Raw genomic sequence first — 24,785 nt, forward strand, 5'->3', positions numbered from 1 at the left:
ACAAGCAGCAATCCATCAATGACGTACCTCCCTGCGCAGACCCGTTTTCCCGCAGGACACTCTGGCCCACTCTAGGGCGACCAAGAAATCCGCACGGCATCACGAGCCACATGCACAACTTCTTAAGCTTATTGCCAAGCTCGCTGCTAAAATGCCGCTTGGGGGCCTTTAGCCACAAAGGGTCTTCTTGGCGTTGCTGTAACCGGCCGCTGCCGATTATTACCGCTAGCTGTGGCGGTGGGTGGTGTGGGTATTATGCGCGTGAGGGTGTGATTGCGAATGCATGGTGCCGTGGCAGTGTGCTTGTGATGTTGTTGATCTGGAGCAGGATGTAGAATGCTTTCTGGCTCGCATTTGCTCGTATTGTGAACTGGACTGTGATTTGGAAGGTGTGGAGGCGGCATGAGCAGGGATTCATGGGCCTTGCGATCTTTTGCGGTCTAGGCGGAAAGACCCTGCGATGGGTTTTCTACCGAACGATTTTCTCGACGGTTTTTTCCTCAACGACGTCATTGCCCTTCTCCGCTTCCGCTAACGCGGAGAGTGCCTCTTTCAGACTGAGGCGGTCCGTACGGATACATTAACGGCTGTATATTGGGCCATATCATCGCATTCGTCTTTGTTACGCGCCGATGCAGTGAGCAGGAGACAGGAGATGTCTTGGGAACTTGGCCGGTGAGGTTTCGCCTTGTCTCAGCTGCCTGAGCAGCTGCAAAGGGACCTCAATGGACTCCGAAGTTAAGGAAAGGAACGCGCGTAGTTTGCTGAGTGATATTGGGACGCGTATGACCTGACGTTGTTTGTGGTGTCTTCGTACAACACTCGTACAACACCGGCAAATGTCTGGCAGCAAAGATGAGCTTTGGCAAGAAAGCTGGCAACTATGAAATGAACAGCCAACTTCCAAAGAAGACAGGCCACGACATATAGGTAAGACAGAAACAAGTGATTGATAGCAGGAAAAGGTATATATCTGGAGATTATGTATAAATTCATTCAAGCTAAGTTATATGCACTCTCCTTGATTGAACATACGTCCAATACTCATTTCTTTCTCTTTTTCCTGTCTCCCCACGATCCACTAATTCATCAATTCCAATACTTGGGCCCACCCCAATAAGTCCTACCCCATATTTGGCCCTGTGGGGCTACGCTGGGTAATTGTCTCTGCTGCGGGTCACTAGTATAATATCTGCGATCTTCCCCGCCGCCTGGCATTATGGGAGGGATTCTGAAGCCGTTCCTTGGTAATTCAAATAGTCTGTCGCTTCGATAGTCGAATCGGTTTGAAGAAGGATTAAAGGGCATTTTCGGTCGCGTGGTGTGTGAGCTGAGGCCGAATGTCAGTTTTATATGGGTTATGGATAGTTGGCTTTTGGTTTGGGGTGTGAGGCTTTGGTTAATCGAGTGAGTTGTATGATTGCTTGCTTTGCTATGCTGCGCTGGTATGGAGTGTATTGTGGGTTATGGTATAGGCAAGTGGGAGAAGTATCGCTGCGATGCTTTATGCACCTGTCTTCATTTCAATACCGCAAAATAGGAGAGGATTGTGACCGTTGTGATAGAAGGTATGACGCAGCGACGTGTATGCTAACAGCTCTCTATGTCTCGCATTGAAATCACCGAGGGCAGCTTCGAACAGTGCTTGACACAATGTTCTTCGTGCGTCAAGACACGTCGCGATATTCACTGGAGCTATAAAGATTTTTTAGCTATTCGAATCATGCTTACTTGATCTCCAACAACGTGTCTCTTCGGCTTGGAGTACTTGGCCCCTGGAGCGAACTCGAGCGACTTTGTAGCAGACTCGCAAGACTCAAGTCATGAGTCGAGGAGAACCAAAGGTACTGAGCACTGATGAAGGCCACGAGAGAGAAGCCCAGGGAAGAACGAACGACACACTTATATATGTATACATACTCACCGTAGAAACGAGGTTCGAGAACAATAGAGGTTTTTACGATCATATGCTGCGCTGTGAGTGAAGAGCGTTAGATGTGCAGCAAACATGTTATAGGCGGTTGTATAGTGATTTCAGTCGTTGGTACCCTTGAAGATATGTATTGGAGTCTTTGTAAAACGATATCACACTGTATATGAATAGACAAGACGCGAAGAAAATCTTGATCCAGCATCTATAACGGTATAAATTAGCGTTTGACGACTAGACTTGTAACGTTATATATGCCAAAGCATTACTAGGAGTGGCTAGAATTTGTGTCGCATGCTTGAAAATATTATTCAGGTAAAAGCATACATTGCCTTAGCAATTGCTTACTTGTTAAGATTTAAACGTATATATGCGACAAGCAATCCAGCCTCCCCTAGTGACATGCCCCTTCCCTTCATGATCTCTCTTGATAAAGTGGTGCAATATGACCCCACCTCAGCTATGCACCGCCTTGCACTTCCTTGCCTTACAATCCCCTTTATCCATCATGTATCTTTTGTTGTTTTCAATCTCACAAACCCAGTACCCCTCATCTTCAAAGTGGCGTCTCATGTGCTTTCCCCATTCATCATCGTCCGTGGCTCCAGCCCATACACACTCGTACTCCCAACTAATCAGACACCCACGCCTTCCAGCCCCGTAGTTTGCGCTATCTGGGAGATGTGATTTAAGTATAAAGGAACATGAACGTCCTTGGTATGTCGGCCAACCTTGATAGTATAGTTGGGGGTAAGATAACCTGACCGAAATACCGCAGTGTGGATACTTGTGTTGATCTTCTTGAGTCGAGTAGAGAGGCTTGGTTTCGGCACGACATATAGCGACAGGGCCGGGACAGAAACCGGAGTTCATGTTGAGAAGGTGTCTGATGCACATTGACCAGGTTCGTTTCTTTTGGCGACAAGGCAACTTCAGTAGCGTGCGAGCACATAGTGCGAATGGATGTGGTTGTCTAGCCGGTGATGTTCCGTTTTCAACGCGTAGAATGTCAGTCTCGCCTTCTCTGAGTTCAATCGTCTTGTCAAGGGTGCCGTGCGGCTCAAGGCCGTTTCGTCTTTCGATCTCGACACCGCGTGCGTCTTCGTTATTCTCGATGTATGCGTTTGGAAGACGTACACCACCATCTGAGCGCTCGCCTTCTAAAAGCTCATCCTCTTCTATAGAATCGTCGTCACCATGTCCCTCCTGTAATTGGGAGTCTTCTTGAGAGTATACCACATGGTCGTTTGGTCCACCGCCTTCGCGTGCGGGCCAGAATGCTACGCGAATGGCACTTCTCCTGTTATCCCGTCGGGTGTTGGAGTATGGAGTTCTGGGAGTAGGAGTGACATGGTGAGATGAATGACTGAGAGTCGATGGGTAGGGTGGTGGAGGACTCTGGGCATCGTCCATGGCGATGGCTTGGCTAAATTTTCTTGATGCTTGAAGTTGTATTCCGAGGCTTCAGTAATTGAAAATTCGAGGGAAGGCGAATGTCTTATGGAGGATATCAGTTGTTCATAGGCGGTGTAGGTGTCATAATGTGCGCGAAACCCGCATGGGACGGGTCGCTTGAAGCGAATATGTCTGCCATGGTTCATCCACCATGCATATCTTATCTCTCCAACACAGTCCCTTCCGATCTTCTCTTATGTTAATCTACGCGTCTTATCCCCACAACCCTATTCAATCTAGCCTCCACCCCTTCAAGTACCCCTCTCAAATCTTCAACATCTCTGCCGATATTCGACACCATACTGAACACTTCGCCCACTTCATGCGCCGTCCGTCTACCCTCTACTCTACTTAGCACTGTACTAAGATTGATCACATCGGCCTTCCGGCGCACCCATAGCCAGCGACGTTGAAGATCGCAGTTGGCGTATTCCAGACCCAGACGGTTGCTCTTGCGCATGTGACCAGCTGAGGGAGAATCATCATCATCATCATCGGAGTGCGGGTAGTATTGCGCTGCATATGGCGATCTCTCAGATGGATAAGGCGAAGATTGAGTGGACCATTGCGCTGAGTCCTGGGACTGGTATTCCGGTTTGAGAAAGGGATACTCGAGGTCTCGGAACTTTTGGATGAGGTCGCGGATGGTGACACGCATCACGCTTAATGCTTCTGCTTCGCCGCTTGATCGCATACTCTGCATATCGCGGTCGAAGTGCATTGTCCTCCTTTTGTGGCCTCCCTTCCCTCGTCTGCTTCTTCTTCGACCTTCTTCCCCACGGTCGTATTCTTCGGAATCACTTCGTGCGCTAGGGCCGTGGCTTTGATCTCTCCTTACGTTCCTCAGTCTCTTTCTCACTCTTCTCAAATGCCTTCTCTCCTCCAATAGTCCTTGCTTCAGACTTGATAAGGTGTCTTTGATCTCTTCTGGCGCGGCGTTAAAGGTTGCTAGGTTTGACCAGGAGACTTTGAGTAAGGTCGCGAGCGTAAAGGTGAAGGAAATGAAGCCGATGATTGTCGATACCATAGATAGCGGGGAGAAGGCTGTATGGGATACTGTGACACCCATCTCGCAGCTCCTGTCACCTGGGTGATACAAGGCTAGTAATGCTTGGTAAGACTTGTTCTGGGACGGGTAGAAGTCGTGATACAGGTACAAGTCGTCAATGAATTGGACCAATGGGCGCCTACGCAACAACAAAAGTTTGTTCAGGTTCAGGTTGCACGGCAATGTCGGCAGCAGGCGTTGTTTACGTCTGCAAGACATCCTTCGTGTGAAATTGTTTCCAAACGTCATGATTTGGTCAGGTCAGGTACCCACGGTTGCTGGCGCCGACCCAATCATTGGTAAGCGAAAATAGACCGACTGATGCTATAGTCAGCTAAGCTGACGCATCAAGGTTCGATGAGAACGACTTTCTCCCCTTTATGGTGAGCGTATTCGTGATACGGATAGATTTGGCCATAGTGCTGTTCGCCGTCTCCGCGATATTATATGGAAGCAGATGTTGGGCCGGGGATAGTGAAAGTCGCGTCTCTATATGTCTACATTCGCTCTTGCAAATACATTTAATGGTAGAGACTATCAGGTATCGTACACTTCTATATTTACATACGTTTAGAACTTGTAGACCTGGTCCTTGCTGTAGCCAAGCTCCTTCAACATGCCGTCAAGCTCGCCCTGGTCGGACGGGCTCTTCTTGCCTCCGCTGATAGCCTTGTACATGCCTGGTGGTCCACATACGAACAGCTTGATCTTGTCGCCTTCCTTGGGCTCAGGCAAAACAGTCTTCAAGAGCTCCTTGGTAACGTGTCCCTTGCCGCCTTGCCATGATTCAGGCGGGTTGTCCAGAACGTAGAAAGCGCGGAAGCGCTGGGGGTATGTGTTCTCCAACTCCTCCCACTCGCGCTTCAACAGTATGTCCTCTTCGGAAACGTTGCCGTAGATGAGCGTAACCTTGGTCTTGTCCTCGGGGTTGCGGAAGATGTGTCGTGCGGTTTGCCACATGGGTGTGATACCGGTGCCACCAGCGATTAGGGCAATGTGCTCGTGCATGTTGGGCTGTGAAAGGAAAACCTATGTTAGTGCTTGTTTCACGACTGAGATATCGAGGAGGGTCGTACCTTCCATTGGAACTTGGGGATGGGACCCTTGATGTCTAGCCGTTGGCCTGGCTCCATGTTGTGCATGTGCTGAGACATGGGGCCGTTGGGGTAGGCCTTGATGATGAAGTCGACGGAGCCCTTCTGGTCCACGTCGCTAATCGGGGTGTAGGGTCGGATAACTGGCTTCTGCATCTCGGGGCCCTTGTACTTGGTAATAACAGCCGCTGTATTCAGTCAGCATGTGCGGTGATTGGGATATTCTGCCGATAGACATACATGCGACAGGCAATCCGCTCTCCATGTCCTCCTCCGGCAGCTTGAAGCGGAGCTTCTTGGTGTTGTGGTTGACGACTTCGATGTTCTCCAGCGCAAGCGACACAAAGCCCTGGTCGCCTCCAGTGAAGGCTTTCTTGACGGAGCCGGTGGAAGCGGGGATCTTGTTGGCCTCTTCTGAGGGCGGCGCATTGCCTTTCTGCCCTGACGGCGCGTCGCCGCCCCTCATGTACAGGTAGGCACCAGCGAGACCAGCAGCGCCGATACCCGTGTAGAGAATGCCATTGTTGCCGCTCTTGGGCGCCTCGGATGCGTAACGGCGGACTTGCTATTTTCTGTCAACCTCCAAAACTGAGATTGGGCGATTTGTAATCTCAAATCTGACGGAAATGTGAGCGCATACCTGTTGCAGCGTCCTGGCTGGGCGGAATACCTGTCTAGCAAACATGGCAAGACGAATTGGTATGATGAGAAGGGGAATGAGTACAGAATTGAGGTGTTTGGAAGAAGAAGCGTTATCCGGGTGCAGGTGCTAACGACGGAGCTCATCGTACGTTAGCGCCAAGCAGTAAACGTCATCGCTCTTTTGCCGGCCCGTCCGAACTCAACACCCATCAACAGTCCATGCTATGCTCATCGTATCTGATTGAAGGTCGCTGAAAACGTCGACGGAACACTGTACGGCAGTACCCTGCCTTCAAACAACAGCCATGGTGGAGGCAGAGAAAGGCGGCCCCCGCTCGGGATTAATCAGTGACAGATTGAGCATGTTTCTTCAGCACCTTGAGGAATGAGCACAATGCGCGGCACTAAGCTCATAGTGCACTGAGCAATATATACGCTAGCTGTCTCGCGATGACAGGCTGACTGACAAGGCCTCCGGGTATCCTGTCAACTATGCGGGACAATCGCAATGCAAGCGTTATGGCGAGGCATCGCATCGCAGACGCCCCAACACGTAACCCGGACCTGTCGCGTCATGTTCGCGGATGCCTCTATCAAAATCGCCATTAACACAATATCCGTTCAGGCTGAGCGCGTTACGCGTTCAACAATCATACCGGACGGACCAGGTTAGACATTGTCGCATTGTGCTGTTCACAATGTGGCAGCCGCTCTCGCAGTGTATCTGAATCCACACCTCTCGACTCTGGCCACTCTGAACATCGCCCCTCAGAAGCCTATAGAGGGCAGGAACAGCGAGCAATCGGATCTGCAACGTTAGAGACCATATGTCCTCGATGGCACAGAGTGGACCCTGGCGATGAGTGAATGGGGAGAAGCTCGGCCCAGCCAGCTCACAGTGACCGTCGGACCCTACTATGTCATTTCGGCTGCGACAGATCTCACAACTACGATTCTTTCTTCGCTGTTTTCTTTATTCACCTCCGATACAGATATATAGCTTTTCTCTAATGACGTGGTTTTGAACACCTTTAGTTGCCTATTCACGAACGAATGTCCTTCGCATACTTTTGGGTCGGTACAACTCGTTAGGCGACAATCAACTCTCGCTCCTAAACCGCTGGTCGCAATCGAATCCGCGCGAAGTACTACAATTTACTTACTGGCCAGACCTAGGATTACTGCCAGGACACACAGCTCCCAATCGCGTCGACATGGCCTCGCAGTTTCCGACACTAGCTTCGATGCAACAACCATGCCAGCACAACTATGCTTATGCACCGAATCTTATCTTCGAGTCAGCATTTTCCGTCTGCGCAGTCTGCACCACAGAGGCTCGCATCAGTGAAGTAAGAGCCGCGAAATCTGCATTAGCTAGCCGCGGTGGTATCTTCGAATCCTCAAAGGCAGGGCCAGAGCTGCGTACGAATGGTGTCGATGACCAAAGTTGGATGTCACACAAAGATTGCACGAGTCGGTGGAAGAGGGCAAAACTCGATTGTTGGAGACTCGTTGCGACCCTGGAGAAGTTACGAGATGAACAATCCGACATGGCAGAGGAGTGGGGAGTCGACGAGGCGCTGTATCTCTGGGAACTGGCAAGAGACGAATGCTGGAAGGTGCCTGGCTGTCGGTATCTGGAAGATTTCACTCCCAATGAGACAGAATTGATATCACGATCGCAGATCACGCAGACTGTTTCGGAGCCTACAACCAAGGAGGGGGAAGATTCTGAGGGCAGTTGGGAGACGGTTAAACGTATGTGGAAGAGGAGGTCTCAACCGATCGAAAATTCGTTCCCAGACGAGCACGGACCGCTGGATGCCGACCAGGTGACTCTGAAAGAGATGGAGGGAGTCAACAATAGGCTAGCAGATCCGAGTTCGACACCTAGGAACCGTTTCGACACGCTCGTGAAAGACGGCAGATGCGCCACTACAGCAGCTGTCGCAAAAGCCATGAACAAGTCAAAGAGCTTACTCAAAAGGGACATGACACTAGTAAGGATATCCCCTTTGCTGTGTTTGGCTAACGGAGCAGCTGATTCTTTCCAACAGACTGATTCTCACACTCGCAAATCGGTCAGCATTGACATGCAAGCCACTGTTCTCCCTTGCGATCACACTCCAGCCACGACGATGTCACACCATGAGCACACAATCATGGAGCGGAGCCGTAAACGCCCCTCTTACAGTCGAAGCTCCCGTTTCTATGCGCCCTCACGCTGGGCGAGTCCAGAGGGCTACGAGAAAGACGATACTAGTCATTCCAAGACCTCTTGGGCGACTGTTGATCGGCTCCAAAAGGAGTTTGCGGGTTTGGACATGGAATCCGAGAAGAAAGACGAGGTGCTTACTGAGAGAGCTGGAGAAGCTGCCGCTGAGCAAGACAAGAAAGCTAACTTGAGGAAAGTAAAAGACATGGCCTTTCGCGCACGGCGACCGCCATGGCAAGGAGAGAGGCTCTTTCATGATAGTTGGCAGAGTGCTGAGCTTCTTCATATGGGGGACTACTTTAAGAAGGCGCTCACAGAGGATGCAAATTCATCATCAATGAGTCAATCGCACCGTAAAGCATTGACGAGGGGTCTTAACGACTGCGACAGTGCTTTGATGCGGGAGAAGGAGGAGAAATGGATGAATGCGGAGAGTGAACGATAGGTGGTACAAAGCACTCTTTGCGGCATCTGTGAACAAGACGAAAAAAGGATGGAAAGAGAAGCACATGTATGCAACCAAACGTTGAGAATAGCTACACATTCTTCGATACGCCGTCGCGGAGTCTGAGTATGCGTGCCTGTTGCTGTCCCTTCAACATGATAGAGTTCACTGCCTTTACCCTTTATCAAGCACTCTGACCCATCAAGTGCAGGTTCAATCACAGCTCCAAAGTACAAAGTCTCCACCGCTACACGCAACTACATGCTCACCAATAACAATACGCAGCATACAGGAAAGTCATACCACACGCTCAACCCAAGTATCTACGCTAGCAGAAGCAATATTTTCCCATTGTTAAACTACCTACATATCATTGTACCGCCTCGCCTCTCACTGCCATCCTTGAGAGTTCTCTACAAGCACTTACGCCAAACAAACCATGCCCTCAGGTTACTATCCGCCACAAGGCGAAAGGTTGAATCAACCATACGGCGTTACACTCCGACATGACCTACCCATTGGGGGCCTCGATCTCGCCCCCATTGAACAGCCCGATGCTTATGGCTGCTGCCGTATACCAAGCATGCGCTCTACATGTTTTGGTGATCAGGGCCAATATCACCTAGATAGCAGTATAAACCGAGGTACAGATCACTGGTATAGAGGTAGTGGAGGTCAGTGGGATAGGTATAGGCTACCATACATGGGTGGCAGTAGGTGAGGATGGGGACCTAGGTAGAGAGTGGAACTATTGTGTTGAGTTAGCTGTGAGCTGGTAAGCAGCTTAGTCGTAGCAATCCAGTGGCTCATGCTACGCATGCTTACATTAGCCCTCAAACTCCCATGGTCACGTCCCTCAATCACAGATTCAAACACCTAGTATTCATTATCCATTGCACTTACTATCTAGTTGACATGCGTATATACCATCCGTTTACCAACGCCCTGAACCTCCCTGGGGTATATTCCATATGCATATTTACCAATGGACCCAAACCGTAAGAGTAAACAAAGACAACAGACGTACTGATGCCAAAGCACATGTTAGTAATACCGCTTCATGCAAATTTGACTCCTTAGCGCCATGAATGTACGCATGCCCGCCGTCATGACCATAGTGCTTGAGATGACCGTTCTTTTCATCATCCGAATTACTTGCATCGTAACGCATCTCTTTCATACGCCATACGGCTTCTCGCTCGGCCCGATAGGAATGCCGAGTGAGACTTCGTCTGGTATTTTCTTGTTACCAAACTTGCTTGCTAGCTCTTCGATTTTGGGGATCAGCTCGCCGATCCTAAAGGGCTTGCTGACGACGTCGTCCATGCCTGCTGCCAGCAATGTTGCAATTTGTTCGCTGCGTGCGTTTGCAGTGACTGCGATGATCGGAACGTGCCTCTTGAGTTTGCCTTGCTGTTCGAGAGAGCGGATTTGAGAGGTGCATTGTAGACCGTCCATGACTGGCATTTCTTTGTCCATGAGCACTACCGATATTTCTGCCAAAGGAGATTGCTGGGGTTCGGCCCAAAAGGTAGACGCCTTGAGCGCTTCGAGCGCTTCGCCGCCGTGGTTCGCGACGGTCGTTTGGATGCCGTGATTATGAAGCTGCCGTTGAAGTACTTTTTGGTTCACTGTAATGTGTTAGTGGGAGCAGATCGGCAGGGAAAACCTCAAACGTACCAAGGTTATCCTCTACGATCAAAACCTTGAGTTCTCTCCTCTTTGGCTTCGCCTTTGAGGCAACGCTATCTTTGGCAGGCATGGTCGCAAAGTCTTTTATCTTAGTCGCAATCTTGGACGGCGCGGGCAACTCCCTCTTGCCCTTGTCCTTCGCATTCGAAACTTTCCTGGACATGGATGGCGTTGGAAGAACCTCGAGAGCTTCTTGTGGCTCGCTGCTTCTCCGACACTTGACGTAAAAGGCAAACGTGCTGCCTTTACCTGCTTCAGAAGATACGCCAATCTCACCACCCTGGAGTTCAGTCAGTTCGCGGGAAATGAATAGACCAAGGCCTGAGCCGCCGTATTGGACGTGCGTTCGAGGGCTTGCTTGGGAAAAGCGTTGGAAGAGAAGCTTCTTTTCTTCCGGCGTAAGACCTCGGCCTGTATCTCGCACCGCAAATTCCAGATAGATCTCTTCACCATCGCCCCAGTCCGGACCGCAAGTTTGGTCGGTCCTCTTGGCTCGCATGGGGAAGTAGCTAACGGTGGGATGATCGCTCGCTGAGGGTCGGTCTCTCGATGCTGATAATACGACTTTGATGGTCCTGATCTCCTCGGTGGTAGTGAATTTGATCGCGTTGGTGGTGAGATTGATGAGAACTTGGAGAACTCGAGACGGGTCAATCTTTACCCAATCGACACCTAATTTGGTGAACGAGTCGGTAAGGACAAACTCCATCTGAATCCCAGCAGTTTGCACTTCTCCTTCGAACATCTTCAGGGCGCGCTGTACGACTTGTAGTGGTTGAGCGTCGACCGGTGTTACCTGACGCACTCGTTAGCAAAGATGTCGCGAATTTGGAACGTCATGTTCGTACCATCAGCATTGCGCTGTCGAGCTTCGATAGTGTCAAGACGTCGTCTACAATGCGCTTCTGATGCTGTGCGCACAAAGCAATCGTCTGCGCCGCGTCTATCGAATCGGCCACAACAGTCTCATCAATGACGTTGGAGCCTGAAGCTCTGAAATCGCCCAGGATGGTGCTAATCTCGTCGGCACATTGTAGGATAGCAGAGAGGGGATCTAAATTGTAGTCAGTATAAGAAGAACTTTCGTACACGGAAGTATCACACTTCTCATCTCGTGCGACGTAATGTCGATAAAGTTCTCCTGCTGTCGCTTGAGCTCAACGGCTTCCTCCATTTTCCTCTTTTGAAACCCCTCGGCCCACTTCTGTGGAGAAATGTTTGTGATACTTCCGAAAACACTCTTCAATTGCCCATCCTCATCTTTCTCGGGGTAAGCCTGGAACAAGACCCACGTTTCACTTTTGTTCCTGTTGCGGTCCTCCCAAGGCGCTTTAAATCGGAACTCGATGTTGATAGGAGTGGTATTGTTGACCAGTTCCTTCCAGTGCGCAAGAATTAGGTTTTGATCCTCGTCTTTGACATAGTCGATCCATCTGTCGGTCATCTCCGGCTCTCTTGGCACTCGCGCAATCTCATACCACGTGTCGTTGCAGTAGGTTATGCGCCCAACGTGGTCAGCAATGAAGAGACCTGCAGGAGACAATTCAGCCATCCGCGTAAATCTCGTCTCGCTTTCCCTGGCTTCTTGTGTACGTGCAGCAAGCTGTGTAGAGAGATTGTAACGATCTTCCGCTGCGAGCCGGGCTGCCCTCTGCCCCCTTCGAATTTCTTCCTCGAACAAAACGACGGAAGCTAGAGAGGTCGCAAGTTGGCGACTCAATAGCTGGATGAAGAGGTTGTAATCGTCGTCGTAAGGCCTTCGCGGATTTATGCCCATGACCAAGAAGCCAAGTATGTTTTCACCTGTCGTGGGATGGATCGGGCAGATCACCACGTCTCGGCAGGGGTCTCCAAAACCTCGCCATTCGAGTCCGTCCATCATGGCGTGTGGCAGGTCGCCCGATCCGATGCTAACAACCACGGGCTTGTCGGTCTTCATGACTTCGCGGAAAACCGGACCAAATCCTTCTTGTCCTTCTTTCAAATCAATGTGGTCAGGGGCAGCTTGATGGCCGGTTGGCACACCGAGCGAGCCCTCGAGGAAACACTGTTTCGAGCCAAGCAAGCTGCTGGATTGCAAGGAAGACGAGTCACTATCATTCTCATCGTTTACGCTGTAGAGCATAACTACCGGGGTATCGAACTCGTTTTCGGCGAGTGCTAATAGCACTTGATCCCAGAAACCCTTCACTTCCCGAGCGGTGGCGGTCCGTTCGCCGACTTCGCGGAGAGTGAGCATTCGCCTTTCCGCAATCTTCCGCCGTGTCTTTTCGAAAGCTGGGTTGTAAAGACCCATGACCGTGCCGTCTTCGCCGACCATTGGGATGATGGACCACGAGAAGTACGTTTCTTCAAGGAAGCCGCTGCGTTTCATAAACAAGCAGTCGTCGTCCTTCATGGTTGCTTGCCCTGTGATACGAGCGTTTGCAAATACTCCCTTGACCTCATCCCAGATTTCTGCCCAAGCTACTTTATAACTTTGACCCATGAGAGCAGGATGCTTTTGCCCTGCGAGCCCTAATCGAGATGTTAATTGATGTCAACATCGTAGTACGCCTGGACTTACCAATATAGGCTTCATTGTAGATAGCCACAAGCTCTTCTCCCCAGTACATAGCTGCAGGGTGAGGGCTCGCCCTGATCGCCATTAGAATTTGAGGTGAAGTATGCCGCACCCAACTGGGTCAACTCACATTATGAGATTACACATTGCACGAAGGTCGTTGGACCAGTATTCGATTGGACCCAAAGGTGTAGACGCCCAGTCAATTGAGCGGGCAAATTGGATATGTCTAGGAAGAGAGGGCGATATAGCAAGTCTGGTCCAGTCAAAGAAGCCCATGTCATGGTGTTCATTCCGATGAGCGTTACTTTCTCTGTAGAACGGGTCAACGTCGCCTGCAGTGTGAGCTCGCAATACGCACTCATTCCCAAAGGAAGAGGAATCTTCTACCGACGTTGTATCTATTTGGGACGGTCTTGGAATCATGCTATTGCCTTTGTCGACAAACTTCTTGTACTTTGGTTCAGGCTGAGGCGCGGAGATGGGAGGCGTTGGTTCTCCCAGAGGAATTGTAGGGATGGTGCTCCCGAAATAATCTTGCAGTTCGTCCGGATGTGTTGAGGATACGGAGGCATCTCCATTGGCTCCAGACCCCAGGCCTGCGGACGAGGTTGAAGGTATAGCAAAATCGTTGGGTCCGTCTACAGCAGGCAGGACCATTGCAGGGGCGGACACGGTACCAGAAACGACGCGCAGCCGTTTCCGTAAAGTGTAACACGTCCATACGACGCCACCATGTTCTACCGGGGAAGGATTCGCTCCGAAACCATCACCCTGGACTACAGTACTCAACAGCCAGCCTCGAAATTGTTGTGTCGCATGCGCCATGTCATTGTCAGATGGAGAGCTAGCCGGCTTGCCAGCTACCAGCTCCCAAATGGAAGAGTCCAGACGAAGGGCACTGTTGGAGAAGAGTATCTGAAAGCTGGACGATTCGGGCATGTAGTTTGCGAAGTCACCCGTGTCGACGATGAAGGTTGGCCGCTCATCCTGCTCGAGCAGCTCGACTATGCCAATGGACCCCAGTACGCGCAACGGGTCACTCTTGTCGCGTGAATCAGGCGATAGTGCAGGCGGCAGGCTTGAACGCTCTGATGTGCGCCCGCTAACACTGCCCGAGGGGCCTGATGGGCTGAGGCCGCTGAAAGTGCCCCTTGCGAGTGTGACGGTCTTGATGCCACTGTCTTCGCGTGTCTTGCTAAGCATCCTGTAGGCCTCGGAGCTTGAGAAGCGTGCGGGCAGCTGTGGCCGGGTGTTTCGCGAGGAGAAGAACAGAGGCGAGGGTGGTTGGCCGTCGAGACGAAAGTGGGCGCTTTTGGAGAAGACGAAGTGATCGAGCGAGTGGCGCGAGCGCGAGCGCGGATGCGCTCTTCGGCGTTTGTGCAAGGGCTCGCTCGCGGGTTCCTGGGAGCGCGGCGATGCGGGCGCGAGTGCGTCGTCGATGAAGGGGGGCGGAGGGCGCTTTATGCCAATGACGGCAGGCGGTGTTCGTACAGTCTGGCTCCCACTGCGCGGGCGACCGCTGTGGAGCGGCGCAGAAGCCGGGGGTTGGTTGCAGTCGCGATGGTCAAGCGGCAACTTGGGAGTCCATGGGGGCTGCAGTACGGGCAAGTTTGATGTTTTGTCGAGGGCGATGGGCGGGCCCGGGGTGGTGGGTGACGTAACGAGACCTGGCTCGTGATACAGGGCAAACTTCAGCCTGCGCTGCTCGGGCGTGGTGTCGTGAGGCGTCGCCGTGTCAATACCTGTGAAGATGGACCGCGGCTCCCTCATAGAAATGCTGGGATGCGAGTCGGCAGGCAGGGCGAAAGCCGTTGATGGCGGCCGCACGTCACGCTGCGACGTCAAAGGTCGGTGTGGTGGAGCGTCGTCTCGAGATCTAGCATGCAGTCTCACCGCGTAGGGGCCGAGTCGATGACACCAGGGAACGGCGGACGCAGTCGGGCGGCTTTCGCGATGGCGAGGCTGGGCAGGTCAGTATGCAGCTGCGCGGCGACGGTAGCGATGACGGTGGGGATGCGATGCGTGTCGTGTCCTCAGGGCATCATGGTGATGGAGACAGACGCTCTGCACATTTGTTTTCAGCCGTCGCTCTGGTGCAGCCAGCGTACAGGACCTCGGGAGCGTCCAGAGCTGTAGATCGCGCTTGTGCTGGCGCTTGGTCTTCCCTGCAACAACCTGACCAGTCCATCGCCATCGAGATCGCTCTCACCATCCTTTTTAGGCTACCATCACATTCGACACGCCCATGGACAGCTATGACGCCGTGCATGGCATTCTGACATGCCCGTCTGTGCAATCTGGAGCAGCTGGGAATGCTGTGTCCCGTCAGTGCACCGCTGCTTTCGCGACTGGGCTGGTCCCGACGTCATGGATCTGACGGGTCTAGACTCGAGCCTCAGACCCGCATCCAGTCAACACATGACCATCTATTTGTACTCATCCCAACCAAAACTTCAAGAAGCTCAAGATCTTGGGTATTGTGAACTTGCTTTTCGTAGGCTTAATGCCTGCTTTTAGACAGACAATAATAGATGTTTGTATCCCGCCATCCGCAGATCTGTACTGGCCGCTTCTTCCTTTCGCTGCTACCTCCTGCCAGTTCACAGTACTCCTACCCTAACAACACCAAGCCTTCCCTACTCTTCACCACCTGCCAGTCACCTGGTTGTCAAACGCGACAGACGCGACAACCGTACAGGACAAGGTCCCGGTTGATTCTCGGTACCTCTCAACCATGGGTGAGCTTGTCGTTGCGTTATTCCCACGTGCGCGCACCGTTCCGCGTCCGGGCCCGGGCCCGGGCCGACCTCATGTTCTCGAGTCATCATCACGTGACAGGCTGGCACTCCCTCCAGGTACCGGACGCATTCATACGCACGCATCACCGTTGCTACCCAAGTCAGCTGCCCTGCAATCCTAGATTAGTTGCACATGTAGCACATCTCTTCTTGTCATTGGATTCGTCGCACTCCATCGACATCCAAAGGCCTCGCCGTTATCGCCTGCCACCACCCGCTTTCGCAACGACGCGTTTTCAGACATGCGCGGCGGTGCAACATGGCTAAGACTATCGTACTCTCCAGTGACATCATGCAGCATGCGACACTTGTTGTTTGCAGATATCGTGGCACAATAGCGGCACGAGTCGTGTCGGCTGCAACTGCCTCATAATTTAGCCACCGTGGCGGGGCATCCTTAATGGCGCATGCGTCGCCAATGCCAGCCACACTACGCCGTACACCACGCCCATCGATAACGATCCCTTGCTTCCGTACTGGAGCAGAAATTTCACACTCAACTGAAGTCGATTACTGCGATCAGATCCAGAAAAGAAGGAATTGAGGGACTGCCATCAATCAAAATTTCTGCTCGACTTGTCATCGCATGAGGTCAATGAACACGTCTCCACGACCCGACACTGAACGCGTAGGGAAGCGGCCCTCATATATCCACGCCAAGCTTCACTAATCGCACTCTTGCAAACCATGGAGCTCCGGCCAGCCGCCAGACGTATCAGGCTGGTTCATCACCCCACTTTTCCTGCCCGCCTGTTAGTAGAGTGGTCAGCTTCGACATGCCCCTCCACTCGAAGCCGTGCTGCTTCCCCTCATGCCATCTCCATCTGGCCAAGCATGTACAGCATGAGTGATTTGCTCAAAGACAACTGGGGCAGTGCGCTCCGGGGGTGCTGAGATGCCCCACTGGCAACGGACTGTGCACAGATCGATTTGCTTTAAAGTCCTGTCGCGCCCCGCGCATACTATCAGCTCCAAACTTGCTTCTCTCTGTATTTCCTACTACCCCGCATACTGTGCTCTTAGAGATTCTCACCAGACAAATACACAATTGCCAGGTAACAAACCGCCATGGATTTCCTCAAGAAAAAGATGAAGGAGCTCATGGATGACGACGACAAGAAGCCAGCCGGTGAGTAAACCCACAACAAATAAAGAGACTAATTGCTTATCTGGAAAGATTCTCAAGCTGCTCCTGGCGGTGCTGGCCCTGGTGATCGTGCACTCTCTGATAGCTACTATGGAGGTGGACAAGGCGGCCCTCCCCAAGACCAAGGCTATCCCCCCCAGGGTCATGGCTATTCGACTCAGGGTCCTCCTCAAGGTCAAGGATATCCACCCCAAGGATATCCGCCTCAAGGTCAAGGTTACCCACCTCAGGGCTATCCACAACAGCAGCCTTATGGCGGCGCTCCCACACCCACAGGTCCACCAGCGCCTTATGGAGCGCCTCCTCCAATGCCACCGGGCTGGACTCAGCAGTGGGATCAGAACAGCCAGCGATGGTTCTACATTGAGCAAGCTACTGGTCGCACTCAATGGGACCCTCCTTCGCATATGCCCCCTGGCCCATATGCTCCGCCCGCAGCAGGCGCACCCTACATGCCACCGGGCGGTCATGATGAGCGCGGCCTGTTCGGCAACACCCACGGCCACCAAGGACACGACTACACCCAGTCTGGCGCTGCCACGAACGAGGCCGAGAAGAAGAAGGGTCATTCTAATGCCATGCTCGCTGCCGCTGGTGTCGGAGGTATCGCAGCCGGGGCCTTCATTGGCCATCAACTCGGTATGTCGCTTTTGTGTATGTGACATGCAGCATCGACATTAACGTATCTCAGCCGACGACAGCGACGACGAGAAGCAGCAGTCATATGCGCCTCCAGCGGCGGCTCCCGCAGCTGCTGCAGGTGGCTACGGTGCTGACCCTGGTTATGGGGCTGATCCCGCCTATGGAGCTCCTCCTCCATCAGACCCTTATGAGAACCACCCGGCTTTTGAAGAGCCTCCCCCAGTTCCCACCCATGACGCGGACGGTGACTCCATCTCAAGTAGTGACCGTGAGTCCATGGAGGAGAAGCGCGAGGAGCTCATCGAGGCGCAGGAGGAGTATCAGGAGGAACTTGAAGAGAACTATGACGACTAAACGCAGGACTTTCGGTTGTCGATCGATCGGTGCGTGTCAAGGGGCGAGCTCATAAGCGTAAGCATGGATATGTCCTAGGACTTGTGAACCATGAGTATTGTTAGCGAGGCGCAGAGAAGGAAGGAAGAGGTGCAAGATCAGCCAACTTGTGATTCTCTCACTCGGATCCAAGGAAAACAGTTTCAGATTTGTACAAACTAAGGCAATACCACTTAACTCCATCGTCACTACAGTGACGAACCAAGGCCATTATTCCATACTTCTTCACTGTTGTGTCCCCAGCGAAACCCATGGATATTCGCACCCTCACAATGAGAGAATGTAGTGAGCGTCTAGTCGTCCCCTTCCCTTCAAACCGTCGTTACTGTGTCGCAAGCTAGAGTGAGCGTGGCTAGCAGCAGTCGCAGCAGTCCAGGCAATCTAAGCAGCATTCGCATGTCTCACCGCAGAGCCAGCAGCAGCACAAGGTCGCGAGACTAGTCATTGCATTAGCTCAGTTCCACTAATTCGAATTCTCTACACCCAGGCAGTGTTGCGGTAGGAAAGGAAACACTTACCAAGCAGTCAAGCATCCCCTCTCCTTCTTGGGCTCCTCTTGTGGCGGTGGTGGTCCTTGTTGGTAATACATCTAGTTCACGAATAGTGTCAGCCACACCCAGATCTGTCTCAAAGTTGCATTTGACAATTTGATGATAGATTAGACTTACCTGTTGCTGAGGCGGCGGGTATTGACCATAGCCCGGCTGCGGAGGGCCATAGTAGCCAGGTTGTTGAGGTGGTGGGTAGCTCATATTTGCTATCAAGTGTTGTAGACTTGACGTTGGAATAGAGATGCGGGCTCGTGGCTGGTGAAGCGTCTAGCTCGTGGTGTGGCAAGTGAAGAGAGGCTGGTGGTGAGGGTGCGCTGTGGCAGAGGAGTGTGGCAGTCGATATGTGTGGCACAGCAAAGCGGAACTTTAGGGGGACCAACCCGTGTCTTTAAGATTACACGTCTTAACGCGCTGGCTATTGCGTTCGGAAAACGGCAACACCGGATCTGCGAGGTAAAGGGCGCAAGAGGCTATGCACGACCCAACATGCTCATTGCAATTCACCGCGTCGATGCCGTTATACGTTCCATACTTTTAGACAGCTGCGGGTGAGCTTTGCTCGGCGCCACAAGTGTGGCAGTCATGGCACATAGCTGTGGTATTTGCTCGGATTACTGAGGCAAGAGTGGGACCAGGCAAGCCACTGCTGTGATGATAGACGCACGAACCTTGTCATACGCGTATGCAAAGTCTTGGTACGGAAGGCGCATGACTTTACGGCGTTTCATTCTGCGTATGTGACTGAGAAATGCGGTTTACATTGTGTTACTGCGTGGTGCGGTGTTGCTAGCATATCTGTTGAAAATCTGATATTCAGTACGCAAACGTCTTGTACACAGGGCCTCGATATCCCCAGCCACTGGTGCGGGAAAAGCGCGAGCTGAAATGACCTTTCTGTAAATCGCACATGTGAGGTGGTCTTGGGCGCATATGCGAGCTTGCCGTGCGTTCCGTACGCTAGTGACCAGCATAGCTTAGCTGTGGCGCCACTTTTTCAAGAGGCAATATTAGACGGACCACTCAAGTGGCTCAGTAATCCTTGGCATGAGAGCGACGAAGCTGGTGCTTTGTAGAGATCTTGCCGACGAGATTTCCTGCCATAACTCAACTTGCGAACTCGACACGAAGACGAAAGTACCATCAAGAGATCCGAAAGCTACTGCGGTGGTGATGCCGTGGACGTTGAGCGACGCGGATGCGTCTGGCACCAAGGCAATAAGCCGTCGGCGACCAAGTGGAGAGTCTGCGGTCCGAAAAACGATGTTTGACACTCTGGCTGAGAGCCGGCTTGGCAGTAAAAGGACTCTGGAAGGGTCGGCCCAACAGCACGGTGAGTTCTTGTGGCGCATGTGAGGCGCAGTCTCCATACAAGCAATAGGATGCCAGGATTGTCAGTACCAAACAAACGGGTTGGTCCGTATGACAGCTCGTCATATCGTAGTGTCAGACTACGCGTGGATCGGCAGAAGAAGAAACAGAACAGTCTGTAGAAGTCGTAATGTGGAACTTGGAAATGGGCCTCATGCGTGATCTTTGGCTCGTTTGACAGGAGATACGTTTCGCCGTCGACTCTTACAAGGAGAGGCAGCGATGGTGTCATGAATTGACAGTGCTTGGGGTTACGGCGCCTCATCACGAGCTTCCAGTGCTTCCGCTGACCGAGGTACAAAACCCCGTTCATCCCTCCGCTTCTGTACCCACTCGCCGAAAGGTTTCCAGATAGCCTCTTTTTCGGCCGGCTTGAGACTTGCCGCTAGACCGCTTGTGCTCGTAGTAACAAACACCCTGGACCCGTTCCATACGTTCCCGTCAGCATCCCGCTCTTCCTGGCCATCCTCGCTTTTACCCATGTTGTGCTCTTCATCCTGCCACCCATACTTGAAGTCTTTCTTGCCCATGTTCTTGCCATAGCGATACCGCCAGATGGCTTCCCAGATACCCTTGCCTACTATGCACACAGCCTCTGGCTTGTATTTGAGGAATTTGGCGTCGAGTTTCGCGGTACCTGCCGCAGTCTCCTCTTTCGAGAGTTCGGCAGCGTCTTTGGAGGGTCTCTCGACAATGTTGGTGTTGCCCATGCAATACAGATCCGGGAGACTCCGATCTTCCTCAGGCTTCAGTCGACGATCGGTAAGTCCTGAGGAGTGGAGCAGCTTCCAGAAAAGATTCGAGGGGTGTGCATACGCATGCCCTGCAGCGGCCGTCTGAACACCCGGATTCGTGCCAACGAAGACACAGATCAAGTTAGGCTCTAGTATGTCGACCAGCGGGGATAGATGCGCGTATTTGGACGGGTCAGCATATTTGCTGGGCTTCCTCTTCTTCTTCGGTCGTGGGGAGGATTCTGGTGCACTTTTCACAGCCGCCATCACAGTAGTCCTAGTGCGCTTTCGAGATATTATTGGCGATCTGGATATTGGTGTGGTAAGCTGCTCCGTCTGCGTATCTGTGTATTGGAACTTCTTCAGTCGGTCTTGAAAGGATGCGGATGGTGATGTCGCCAGCCTCTCATCGAGTTTTCCGACATCATCGTCGCTCGGAACTGGTGGAGATGCTTCACCTTGCTCACTCAGCTGCTGATCTGAGCGTGTCCGGGCCATAAGCGTTGCGTTGTGTCTGAAACTTGAGAACGAACATAGCCGACGCGTCATTTCGACATTCAGACGCGTTGACGTCATCTGGCCCACTTTTATCTAGCGCGAAGTGTTTACCTGCGCACTGGAAACAGCACGATCGCAAGGCAGCCTTCACAACACCGTTCTGTATTTTCAAAAACACTCGTCACGCTGCTATTTACTATCTGAAAATTTGTGTATACCCACTCGTCCTTCTCTCCATATCCTTCATGGGCTTTGGCTGTATCTGGGTCCACCTCTTTGACAACCGTGAGTGTAGAGACAGCCACAGAGTATACATCTTCGTGTGAGAGCTAGCTGAAGATGATGGTGCCGTAGTGCTTTGGCGACATCGTCTCATCATGCACATCTCGACTGTAAGCCCTGGCCCAAAGCTGGTCGCAACAATGTTCTCTCTGCCTTCCCCCATTCGGCGAAGTTTGTCTAACACGATGAGTACGGTTGGGCTGGATGAATTCCCATAGTTATGGTACACGTCGAGTGAGGCTCTGATGTGCTCGTCTGTGAGTTGCAGAGCTTGCTTGGCCCCCTGTAGAATAGTTGCACCGCCAGGATGGATAGCCCAATCGAAGTTCGAAGCAGTACTGCGAGCCACCGATGCAGCGGGGTGGGTAGTATTGGAGGTGACATGGAGTCGTTCGAACATAGGTAGGATGGCTTTGATGACTGTTCCTGGGACGTCTTTGCTGATAGTAGCTATCATGCCTGCTAATATATTAGCACCGACTCAAAGCAGCAGAAACGCAACATTGGACGTTGCAGGAACATACCATGCTTCTCGATATCGTACGAGATGTAGCTCGAAGTACCCGGCACGACTACACTGTCCCATTCTTTCAGCTCGAACACTGGCTTTTGCTTGTCTTCCAGCGCAAGGCCGTTGCATACTGTTAGCGCTGCTGCACCATCTGAGAATAGCGCTGGAGCTACGTGCAGCTTGTCGTCTTTACAGGCAGCTTGAATCTCTGCCTGGATAGAAAGACTGCATAGTTCACACGCCATCACCAAGACTCGGGCCGGGCGGCCTCTTTGTGATGCCGCAGCGGCGATGCTAGCGGCTGCACGAAGCGCGGATAGACCACCTGCACACCCCACGCCATGGAGTAGCACTCGTTGTACACTCGGAAGAAGTCCGAGCTCCTGGCATACAAAGAGATCATAGCCGGGGTTACTCTGATCAGTGCAAGTCACTGCTACCGTGTGCGTTATGTCGCTGGGCTCAAGGCAAGCTTCTCGCATAGCCTCTTTGCACGCAGAGGTAGCGAGCCTTACACCTTCCGTTCGGAATATGCGGGAGATGGAGTCGACATCCGATGGTGCAGCGTTTTCTTTGGTCCATCCTGCATAGCTGAGGGTAGTTGGGCGGGAGATGATCTTAGTTTTGTTGTTGAATTGGATGAGCTTCTGAATACTAGTGAGACCATTAGCATTGGACCAATAGTTTTAATGAAAGACACTGGATGACTGACGCTGGTGAACTTATTTCGTCGGGGTACAAGCGCTGCAAGAAGTCTTCAAATTGCTCCTGTCTTACTGAATGGGGCGGGTACTCATGGCCCAGGCCAATGATGTATATAGCATTGGTTTTGCTACTGCGTAACATGCCGTTCACTGAAGACATTTGCCCCTTGGATCAAAACCGACTGCGACGTGGAAGACGTAAGCTTATCACTCCCTACGTCCTTACATCCGTCCCATCACCTTACCGCAGATGCGGTCTTCGTATCTACACCCATTCTCGATGTATATTCCAGGCTCCGCCACTCTTGACTCACCCGTAACCCGGAGTTCTCAACACATCCATACGGAGACTTGATATACTACGGCCTTGCTTCTCCCCCTTGTAATCCACGACTCGAATGAGCCTTCTCCGTCCAGTGAACACTATTTCTGCCTCTAGCGAGGTATTGATAGCCTACCGCAGGCCAGTAAGAGATGAGATGGGCGTGCTCTCGCTACATTTGCTGCAGTCTCAGCACACCCGCGAAGACTTGGTATGCCACCAACAAGTTCCACTCGCCAACGAACTGCGGCCTGTTCGAAAGACCTCGAGCGTTGTGGCCACACGAAACCAGCATTTACGCCGTCGATAGTGCGCCGCTGACGGGGCGAAAATGGTAGAGCCTTAGTATTCGTGTGCCTAAACCTTGTGATCTCGCGAAGCAAAGCCTCATTAGGCATCCAGACAAGACTTTTCGATACGTAAATGTAAATGTGCTGGAAGATATTGCTGGTCCTTCTTTGCTCGATTATCACGCTGTGATCCTGCCGCTGCGTTCGGGACATTTTCTTTGTTGAAATATTCCCCCTTGACAACGCAGCCATGATCAAATATGGAAATGGGAATTAGAAATTACACAGAATTCCTTGGGCCTTCATATGCGGGCTCAGACATCATTGAGGAACTCCGGCGGTGTATCTTCTGAGCTTCTCATACGTGAACGAACGCGGGAGAAAGAGATGCACTAGGCGCTGGCGCTTGCCACAGTCGCTAGCGAACCTTTGAGTCGACGATATGCGTATCTCACTGGCCTACATGGCCCCCAGACATCGTGTTCGGCCGTGTTGGCGCCCCGATCATCTACCAATGGGTTTTTGTGATAACGAAGACCGTCGAAGATGGACTACCGGTCAAGTCCGCATCATACTAGCCTGGAATCTCTCGATCCAAGCGAGCGCCACAAGATTGCCTGACCGGGGCGTGCAAAGTGAAAGCCTATCAAGCTACTCAACGCCTTGCAGACTATTTTTCATTTTACCACTGGAAGAGGCGAGTACGTAAAACGGGATATGGAGAACAACGAGATTCTAGATCTGACGATTAGCTCTAGGTCAGGGCCAAGAGATAGAGTAATGACAGAAATGGGTTGACTACACATGCAGCTAACGCGTGCCGTGTTCGAAGAACCGTCATTCCTTGGGGCGATAGTAAGCGTAGTCAGCGTGTACCATCTGGTGGGCGTGAGACTTTACGAGCCTCTCAACTTTCAACAACATCGCCAAGGAGTCGTGCCACTACCGTCACACGCGGTAGGGTACGGAGTACACTATTTTGAGCGTTCTCTAGTACTCTTCTGGGGCGGAGATGATCTCCTTGGACTTTCAGAGGAGTGTAGCGGTGGTCAGGAAGTAAGATGGGGCCACGGCACTGCAGGATAATTTGAGTTGCCGAAGGATTCGTGTTGTAGGCTAAGAGGACGTTCCCGAGTAAGCGTGGGTGTGGTAGATACGATACCCGGTTCAATACCGAGATAAAGGTGTGGAAGGATCTCGGTAAGAGCGTGGAACGGTCCCTATCTGGAGTGACAGATCTCCATGGTGTTTATTGCTAGTGTTGTGATGGATGTTGGTGGAGAAAAGTCGTGACGTGCAGTGCGAGGAGACCTGCTCCTGACCAATCGATGGCAGAGAGGACGAGAAATAGATTTGGAGGGGGTGTCCATCTTCGCGATCGATTGGCGGCTTACGGTGTGAGCAGATTGCGATTCAGGGCGTATGTAAGCGCTGTCTTACCTAGAGGTGGCACGGTAG

At 52.0% G+C, this 24,785-nt stretch overlaps 8 protein-coding genes across 8 annotated transcripts; 2 read left to right on the forward strand and 6 right to left on the reverse strand.

Annotated features, from left to right (window-relative positions):
* Nucleotides 1–2,246: 2,246 nt before the first annotated feature.
* Nucleotides 2,247–3,464, reverse strand: BKA58DRAFT_101806 (uncharacterized protein). Its single transcript, XM_046163743.1, has one exon. It carries the CDS (start codon nucleotides 3,341–3,343, stop codon nucleotides 2,387–2,389), a length of 957 nt encoding a protein of 318 aa, XP_046029540.1. The 5' UTR covers nucleotides 3,344–3,464; the 3' UTR covers nucleotides 2,247–2,386.
* Nucleotides 3,465–3,584: 120 nt separating this feature from the next.
* On the reverse strand, nucleotides 3,585–4,454 carry BKA58DRAFT_409132 (uncharacterized protein; the record flags this gene model as incomplete). Its single annotated transcript, XM_046172129.1, has 1 exon — nucleotides 3,585–4,454. The coding sequence occupies one exon, from the start codon at nucleotides 4,452–4,454 to the stop codon at nucleotides 3,585–3,587; it is 870 nt and encodes a 289-aa protein (XP_046029541.1).
* Nucleotides 4,455–4,806: 352 nt separating this feature from the next.
* On the reverse strand, nucleotides 4,807–6,328 carry BKA58DRAFT_377854 (uncharacterized protein). Its single transcript, XM_046169647.1, has 4 exons — nucleotides 6,168–6,328; nucleotides 5,768–6,092; nucleotides 5,510–5,715; nucleotides 4,807–5,447 (listed from the first exon to the last, which is right to left on the reverse strand). The coding sequence occupies exons 1-4, from the start codon at nucleotides 6,210–6,212 to the stop codon at nucleotides 5,004–5,006; spliced, it is 1,020 nt and encodes a 339-aa protein (XP_046029542.1). The 5' UTR covers nucleotides 6,213–6,328; the 3' UTR covers nucleotides 4,807–5,003.
* Nucleotides 6,329–7,383: 1,055 nt separating this feature from the next.
* BKA58DRAFT_398726 (uncharacterized protein) lies at nucleotides 7,384–8,829 on the forward strand (the record flags this gene model as incomplete). The annotated part of the gene is made up of 2 exons (XM_046171503.1): nucleotides 7,384–8,169; nucleotides 8,227–8,829. 2 exons carry the CDS (start codon nucleotides 7,384–7,386, stop codon nucleotides 8,827–8,829), a joined length of 1,389 nt encoding a protein of 462 aa, XP_046029543.1.
* An 876-nt stretch (nucleotides 8,830–9,705) lies between these two features.
* BKA58DRAFT_355050 (uncharacterized protein) lies at nucleotides 9,706–14,857 on the reverse strand (the record flags this gene model as incomplete). The annotated part of the gene is made up of 6 exons (XM_046168629.1): nucleotides 9,706–10,460; nucleotides 10,510–11,317; nucleotides 11,370–11,575; nucleotides 11,626–13,038; nucleotides 13,088–13,158; nucleotides 13,215–14,857. 6 exons carry the CDS (start codon nucleotides 14,855–14,857, stop codon nucleotides 10,006–10,008), a joined length of 4,596 nt encoding a protein of 1,531 aa, XP_046029544.1. The 3' UTR covers nucleotides 9,706–10,005.
* Nucleotides 14,858–16,953: 2,096 nt separating this feature from the next.
* On the forward strand, nucleotides 16,954–18,028 carry BKA58DRAFT_436409 (uncharacterized protein; the record flags this gene model as incomplete). Its single annotated transcript, XM_046173409.1, has 3 exons — nucleotides 16,954–17,014; nucleotides 17,063–17,671; nucleotides 17,724–18,028. The coding sequence occupies 3 exons, from the start codon at nucleotides 16,954–16,956 to the stop codon at nucleotides 18,026–18,028; spliced, it is 975 nt and encodes a 324-aa protein (XP_046029545.1).
* A 2,209-nt stretch (nucleotides 18,029–20,237) lies between these two features.
* On the reverse strand, nucleotides 20,238–21,218 carry BKA58DRAFT_436411 (uracil-DNA glycosylase-like protein; the record flags this gene model as incomplete). The annotated part of the gene is made up of 1 exon (XM_046173410.1): nucleotides 20,238–21,218. The coding sequence occupies one exon, from the start codon at nucleotides 21,216–21,218 to the stop codon at nucleotides 20,238–20,240; it is 981 nt and encodes a 326-aa protein (XP_046029546.1).
* Nucleotides 21,219–21,414: 196 nt separating this feature from the next.
* BKA58DRAFT_409136 (thiolase-like protein) lies at nucleotides 21,415–22,857 on the reverse strand (the record flags this gene model as incomplete). The annotated part of the gene is made up of 3 exons (XM_046172130.1): nucleotides 21,415–21,959; nucleotides 22,025–22,665; nucleotides 22,724–22,857. 3 exons carry the CDS (start codon nucleotides 22,855–22,857, stop codon nucleotides 21,415–21,417), a joined length of 1,320 nt encoding a protein of 439 aa, XP_046029547.1.
* Between the last annotated feature and the right edge of the window lie 1,928 nt (nucleotides 22,858–24,785).

This window comes from Alternaria rosae (genome assembly GCF_020736505.1).
Source record: "Alternaria rosae strain MPI-PUGE-AT-0040 chromosome Unknown BKA58scaffold_2, whole genome shotgun sequence".
NCBI lineage: Eukaryota > Fungi > Ascomycota > Dothideomycetes > Pleosporales > Pleosporaceae > Alternaria > Alternaria rosae.